General features: G+C 49.1%; 1 protein-coding gene across 1 annotated transcript; it reads right to left on the bottom strand.

The window, feature by feature from the left end:
• Positions 1-3012: 3012 nt before the first annotated feature.
• LOC119390064 (ubiquitin-conjugating enzyme E2 Z) lies at positions 3013-4088 on the bottom strand. The gene has a single exon (XM_037657595.2). It carries the CDS (start codon positions 4041-4043, stop codon positions 3213-3215), a length of 831 nt encoding a protein of 276 aa, XP_037513523.1. The 5' UTR covers positions 4044-4088; the 3' UTR covers positions 3013-3212.
• Positions 4089-7795: the final 3707 nt, after the last annotated feature.

Below are 7795 nucleotides of genomic sequence, written 5' to 3'. Positions count from 1 at the left end.
TTCGCCTTTTGTTACCGGTCATGAACGATAAAAACACACTGCAGACAACGAGACTTGCATAGAGACATTGATATGGTAGCGCCATGGTGATGGGGTAACAATAATAACTACGCAACTTCCGAGATATGATGGCAACTGCTTCGATGGCAAATGTCCGAGTTGTCAACTATTCAACCGTAGTTTTGTGTCGCTTTAAAAATGATACGTAAATTAACCGTAACCTATTGATGCATATAAGTTATTTGTTGCAGGAAAACCAGATATAGAAATTTTATAGTATCTTTATAACACGCCGAACAAAAAATCAGGGCAGCTTCTCAGTAGGGGTGCCGAGCCTGAAGGAACAGCGGAGTTGGGCGGCCTTCCTTTGAAAATAAAGGCTTAACTTGCATTGGCAAGCAAGCGCTACCCCCTGGCTAACGCAGACTGACTTCTTTCTTCGTCTTCTTTTTCTTTCATCTGTCTATCTTATTTTCTGTGGCGCATACCCGCTTTCTCTGGCCCCCTCCTCCTTTATTTCTCCTCACCCTTACATCGTCCCTCCTCATTCTCACTTCCCTTTCCCACCCCTTTGTTATGCTCTACTATGCATGACTATGCTACGGTGCTATGGTGGCGGCGGTGGTGTCTGGCGGCGCAACTGCGGCGGAGTGGCGTCTTCACGTGAACGGGGAGGGGGAGCGTTGCGTCGGGCTGCAGCAGCGTAGCCCATGGCATGCGGTTGCACTGACTCGGGGATGGCCAGCGACTGCTGGATTTCCTCTCGGACGATGTCTGCGATCGAGGCAACTTGAGGCTGGCCCGACGGGAACATTCGACGAAGTTCTTCGCGCACTACGGCCCTTATGGTCGCGGGCAGATCGTCGGAGCCGACGGCTTGAACCGCTGCGCTGTCTTGTATCAAGCGGCTGTTGTATTGCCGGGTGCGTAATTCCATCATGTTCTCGATTGTTGTCGCCTCGAAAATAAATTCTTGGACTGTCTTGGGTGGGTTCCGCATCAGCCCAGCGAAGAGCTCTTGCTTTACTCCTTGCATGAGGAAACGTACCATCTTCTCCTCAGTCATGTCAGCCTCAGTGGGGCGGAAGAGTCACGTCATCTCTTCCGCGAAGATTGTCACGTTTTCGTTCGGGAGCTGGACCCGTGTTTCCAGTAAAGCGGCGGCCATTTCCTATCGCACGACGCTTGTGAACGCTGCGAGGAAGCTGGTCCGGAAGATACCCCACGTTGTCAAGAGACTCCCTGTTCTCGAACCAGGTCCTGGCGATGTCTTCTAACTCGAAGTACACGAAGAGCAACTTGTCGTTCATGTCCCAGTTGTTGCAGGCCGCGGTCCTCTCGTACAACTTGTGCCACGTTTCTGAACCCTCACATGATTATCCCCGAAAGATCGGCGGCTCCCTTGGCTACTGCCTCCCGATCGCGGGCGGTGGCGCAGTGGCTGTCATCGTTGCCCCAGTCGTTATCATGGCCTTGGTCTTCCGAATCTTGTCGGGTAGAGGCGCGTACTCCGGTGGCAGACCTCGTTGCCTACGGCTAGCTCGCTGGTCGTGGTTGGCGTCGACATCTTTTCCCCGACGTGGGCTGGGTTCACGGCTTGGTGGGGGCGTCCGGAACATGAACGAACAGCACCTCCACCAGATGTCACGGGGTCGTGACGTTGACGAAGGAAGCAGTCGGCGTGTACAGTATGAAATTCTTTATTTGACCGAACTTGTGGCCGGGAAACGGGGAGTCAAACTACAAGCAATACACACTGTGCACTGATAGCGGCGAACAGAACGTCGGCCGTCGATAATCTGACAAGCGGTAAAGCGTGTCGGCTTTTATACGTGTGCTATCGAAGATCCCAGCTTTATCGCTCGTGGCCGCGTAATCTCTCGAAGAAACTAGAATATTCGCGTCCTGCGCGCACTCTTAACGGAATGATCTAAAACAATCGTGAAGCTTCTAAAACATCGCGGCGCGGTCTGCGCGGAGCGTTGCAAACAGTTTTTGCGGGTGAGCCCGGATACATCAAAACACGCGTGGCAGTATGAGCTGCTTGGCACATACCCGCTTACTGTGGTTCATAACCGTTCCTGTCCCTCTCACCTACTCCTTTCTTTCATTATCATCCTCACTTTCCCTTCAAGCCTAGCACTACATGACGCATGTATAGGGGTCTTCTTTTCCTACAGGGTCAAGCTCTGCGGTAGAGCACCTGTCTGCCACGTAGACGGCCTGGGTTTGATTCCCGCTCCAAACCACGATTTATTTATGCTATGCTATGGGCTGCTTGAGTTTTCTGATGACGCGAACCGGCCTAACGAAAAGAGGAAAAGCTCCGCTGTTAAAGGTCTTTGGTTTACTCTGTAGATTACCATGCAGTATTGACGCATGCTTGATTGTTCGTTTGAACTCCGTCCGGGTTTCAGCGGCCAAAGTTAAATGTGCTATCGCTCGGCGCAGGTCACACTTGAACATATTGTAATCTAGGCTTTTCGAATGTTCGACAGGAATTACGTGCACAATGCGAATAGTTGAGTACACACATCCTCAACTTATGCGAACACCAGCGATAATATTAGAATGCACGGTGACGCATTTGCAAAAAGCCCACGTGTTCCACCAGAGCTTCAGGTTCCTGACCGCCGTGCTCGCCCCTGTCATTCTATTGCAAGTTTTTTTCCACACAGGTTCGCCTAACGAAGAGCTCCATCTTTATTGGTTTCACTGCAACGTTTGTCACCGTCAGAACCACGTGACTTATGAGGAAAGTGTTTGCAAAAACTTATAAACAACCGCATTCATTTGTACAACTTCCGTTCTTTCCTTGTTCGGTAAAGTGCTTGCATCTCTTTAACCACCGCCATCTAGGCCAGTACCACACAGCTATTGAATACGCACAATTTATAGGACATAAGCAAGCAAGTGGTAAAACACATAAAGCTTCGTAGAATGAGGTGCATGAAGTTGTACACATTCTTTCCGGAATTAGCTTAGCGGGCAACGAATAACGAGGGAACGAAAAAGAAGCGAAAACAAAAATAAAAGCCACCAATGACGCTTTATTGGACCGTACATGACATCGGGTCCCGTTTGTTCTGTCGCCGTTCAGCGAATGTTAAAATTTTATCCTCAGCATTTTTGAATGAGGTCAATAAGCTCAAACTAGACGATATGGTCACCTTCTCATGCTAAAAGTCGTGCTACACGGTCTATTGTCCTGGTTAATCTGTAGACGTGGCTCCTGTTGCAGTGCTGGTAGAGTTGGCGTTGACCCTCTGTCTCGCCTCATCTAAGAGTCCTCGCAGCCTCGACAGCAGCTGCTTGTACTGATACTTGCGGCTCTTTCTAACCGGGTACTTGGACATCGGACCCGTGCAGCCAAGGCGAGTCTTGACTATGTCTTCGTACTTGTCGTACGCGTCGACGAATTTCTTCAGGATTTGCTCCCTGAAGGCCGACGGACAATCGGCGCTGTCCTTGAGAGAAGCTTCGACCTGACCGCACACAGCGACCCTGATGGTCTCATGCTGGATGACGTCGCTGTAGCGCTTGACGACCGACGACCGCTCTTGCTGCAGCCCAGGTTCGTTCTTGTACGGTTGCTCGTTCATGAGCGACTGTATCGAGACGAGCACACTCTCGATGCCCTGAGCCGGGCTCCACGCCGGTCCATCCCACGTACCAAGGATGCTCAGGCACACCTTGCCGTTGGCGTAGAGGTTGGGGTTGAAGCGTACTCGGCCAGCGTCTGTCGTCACTATGCGAACGCGTGGCGGGCTGATCGGGTAGTCAGGCGGGAACTTCAGGAAGAACTGGAAGAAGCCTCCCTCGTACGGCGTGTCCGGGGGACCCACAATGAGCGCGTGAACCCTGGTCATGTCCTCTTCTTCGGGCGAGATGTACAGACCCGTGGGTGGCTGGGCCGCGAAGTTCGCGAACTCCTTCCTTAGCCGGAGCAGGCAAGAAGGCGTTGGTTCCTCGCGCACGTACATCAGCGGGTCCCAGTTGTAAAGAGGCCGATGCACAGGTACACTTGGCATTGGGTGCGACATCCTGTGCGCTTTTCGGTGAAGATGAAAATGAGAGAGTGCGTATTTAGTTTTCGAAATGGCGCGAACCCAACTCCGGCGCAGCCGTCCTGCCTAGCCCGGCCCTGCCCACTGATCCCGAGGGCGATTTCTATACGCCACCACGTGGCACGTTACCAAATGGGGCGATAGGCCAATAACCCGCTCACCGAACTCAGATAATATTGAAAAGGCAGTAGTAATAACTAATACAAAATAAAAGCACGCACACGTGCACCTACGTGTTTTGTGCGATTGCGTTGGGTGTTATCGTCATCGCTGCAGGCACTTGCGAGAGTTACTGGCAATTTCAGCAATGAATGTATACCCCAAGTACCTGACAGTTTGAACAGATTTCAAGTTCTTTAATGTCACAGATCCGTCTCCAGCGATTTGAAGAATGCACTAAGACGGTTTTGATATTTTTTCGTATCTTCATTAGTTGGGTGGCATATAACTTCTTCGCTTAAGCTTCGCTTCACATAGTGTTCAACATACATTTTGTATTTCGGTTATTCTTTAACCCTATGGTTGACACAGCAGGCGGAACCGATCGCTTTTTATCTGAAGTGTCAACTATTATGGTAATAGTCAGGTGTTGTTCATGAAAACTCAAATGTGAAAGGTCGGTGGAATTCCACAGCGTATTCCATTAAGTTGCACAAAATAGCAAACTTACTTGTCTGTCTTTCTTGCAATGCCAACAAGAGGAGGAAAAAATCAATGATGCAGCTCCTTCCTAATGACCAAGGAAATCACATGATTTCGTTTGATTCATACAGATTCGAACATATTTCGAAGCACAGGAGCGAAAAACCTAACCTTCAAAGTGCTAACAAATGTTCGTACTAAGAAAAGCAAGTTCGACTGTGAAACGCTGAAGGCTTGCGGACACATTTTCTAAGTGATGTGCGCACCAACAAATGAAGTTAAATTTTGATGTAAAACCCATGTATGGGAATAGCCTACAAAATTTACCTGTTACACGAGTGACCACTTCGAGCGACCTATGCTTGTTCGACACGCACGTTAATTAACAGAAAACGCGAATGCTATATACTCACCAGGCGGGCTCTCACTCTCCTGTGTGCATGCGGGAATCAGCGATAGCCCTGTTGAGTTCTGTGCGTGGGTGACACGGGTGATTACGAATGTAAAGATTGTTCCTATGCGCAGCATCTTGCTTACTACCATCCCTTCGCAACAAGGTTACAACACTACATTGATAAGCGCACGGTGCGATAGAAAGTTTGGCGATGTGCTAACATGGCATGCGCAGCTTTTCCCACGATATTCGTCCGTAGGCGAACGAGAGGCTAGATATGAGAAAAGGGATAAACGCTAGTCTAAACAACCGATGAGACTGAATGCGTATTCAGAAACCCTCAAGCCTAACTGCATAGCGTACACGCCTAAGAGACCATGTCGAGCGTACGCGACTACTTAAAGCGAAATTCATTGTGGACGAATAGCCTTGTACGGCATGACGTAGAGGCCTTTATGGTGGCGAGCGAAGATGATTGGCTGCGGAAAGACTGGCGGCAGCCTTTTTTGCTTAGCCCACGCAGCAGCCTTATACGATAATATAACGCCGCAGAGAATACAGCAGCAGCTGATGGTAAGCCATGGAGCCGAAGAACACGAACTCGTAAAGTCCCGAGCCTCTCCTCCCAACGAGAGAGCGCCGGTATACAGCAGTCGTTACATGTGGAATTGTATACCATGGAGCTTAGGTACAAAGCATATGCAGTAAAGCATGGCGTTGTGGGCTCCCCTAGTGCTCATAGAGAAGATGCTTGTGTTAGGGAAAGCACTCGAGATTATTACTGAGGTCTCTTAGTAAGCCTTTATGTCCACCTTGCTACGGCACAGTAGTGCCGTGTGATACCACGTGCCCTGCTACGTTCTTTTCGTATAAGTCAGGGGTCTGAAACTCAACTCAGCTAACGGGCCGGAGTAACGAAATTTACTTCCGCTAGGCCCGGAACAGTGAGGAACGTTAGAGCAGGATTTCGTGTGTGTGTGTGTTTGGGGGGGGGGGGGGGGGGGGGGGGTTGAACAAAATAAAATGTCAGCTAGCGTTGCCATTCGAAAGAAGGCCTTTTCCCTATCTCGTATGTGTCATTTCTGCAAGGGATTGGGCCTCTGGACTCGAGAAACATCGATATCGATCTCCAGTATGAATGAAATCGGGACGTCAATTCTGAAATATAGAGCTTCTGTTGCACGGTTACGTTTGAACGCATGGCGACCGCATGGGGTGCCTCACCAAAAATATGGGATGAACACAGCCATGTATGGGCTAGGCTGCTAGCGAAATGTGCGTGGGCCTCATGTGGCCCGCCCGCGGGCCGCGTGTTTGAGACTTCTGATATAAGCGCACGAGTGCCTAAGACATCTGTACAGTTAACGCTCACGGATTGAAATGCGACAATTTAGGGCTAAGTAAGGCACGTACTTTGGTTTCCACCTTCTTCCCTGTGATATCGGCATAATATTGGCTCGAACGCTTACACGAGTCAACATTATCGTTAGCGGCCAGATTCGTAGTGAAATCACCCGGTCATGCCGAGCAGTTGCACATAGCAGTCGTTATAGTAAAAGTTTTCACGTCGCGTTTTAATCGTTTTAATCCGGGAACACTGTACCACGTGATTCGACTGAAGGAAATGCATTGCGTTTACGACAAATGCGCTGCGTCGTTTGACAGACCTGGTTTCACCGCATTCCGGCGCAGCGTGACGAGCGATCCCACGCTATACTATACGTTTTATTTCGAGCAATCACTTCACCACGCATCACTGCTGACCAATATTGCTCGTTCTTGGAAATGAATCGCACTGCGCTGTAATCCTTCGTTGTGATTGTACCGAAATTCTGGTTCACACATGCCACGACACTGTTTGATGATTTTCCTCTTACATGTGGCGTCTTAAAAAGGTTGAAAGGCAGTTAGCTAAGCAGTATTTACTAGCACAGTTATAAAGAGCGGGAGCTCTGAGTTGAGGCAACAAAAGAAATGTGTAAGTCACAATCCACTCTGATGTTGAACGTGACGCTGCTTCTTTTGATTTCTTCTTTCCAAGCTTTTTTTTTTTTTACATCTCATCATCTTGAGACTGGCTCCCTTAATTAAAGCTCTCTAGTCGCTCTGAGAGGGAACTTATCTGTTCTGCAAACATTTATAGCTGTCTCTCCCGTGCTCTCTCCCTCTCTTCATTATACAACTACACCGCTGCAAGACTTCTATGCAGCGACAGTAGCTGTCAACCTCTTCTTGTGAAAATATGACGCCACGACGTCGTATACGTCGTCCATGCCAGAACGCGCTGTCCTTACACGCCATAGAGACCGACGTTATAATCGTGTTTTTCTTGTGCGGCAGAGGAGCTTCTCAGACTATATACGTGCCCTGTCTCAACCTCCAGAGTCAAGAGTCGCGACACCACGTGGCCTCATCAGATAGGCTTCTAAGGGCTTCGATACTCGGGGAGTGCCGCTAGGCAACACTTCTAGCGCATTCCTTCATTGAAGATATGCTTACTTCAAGTTGAATAATCGGAATTATGAACCCGAACCAGTTTGTCCACCTATCCGTTATACTCCAGTAAAATGATATCTCAGTAACAGTCCTATAAATAACCCCGAAACTCAAACACGTGCCGCTTCTACTTCAATCTTCAGGCAGTCTCGGGTCTGTTTTCTTGCACCAGAAATTAATCTGCTGAATCACTAAA

Source organism: Rhipicephalus sanguineus, chromosome 4, assembly GCF_013339695.2.
Source record: "Rhipicephalus sanguineus isolate Rsan-2018 chromosome 4, BIME_Rsan_1.4, whole genome shotgun sequence".
In the NCBI taxonomy this organism is placed as follows: domain Eukaryota; kingdom Metazoa; phylum Arthropoda; class Arachnida; order Ixodida; family Ixodidae; genus Rhipicephalus; species Rhipicephalus sanguineus.
Note: the sequence above shows the minus strand (reverse complement) of the source record. Positions and strands in the feature narration are given on the sequence as shown.

Bases quoted from the DNA above. Each gene is read 5' to 3' on its own strand.
- LOC119390064 (XM_037657595.2), bottom strand. From the start codon at position 4,043: ATGTCGCACCCAATGCCAAGTGTACCTGTGCATCGGCCTCTTTACAAC.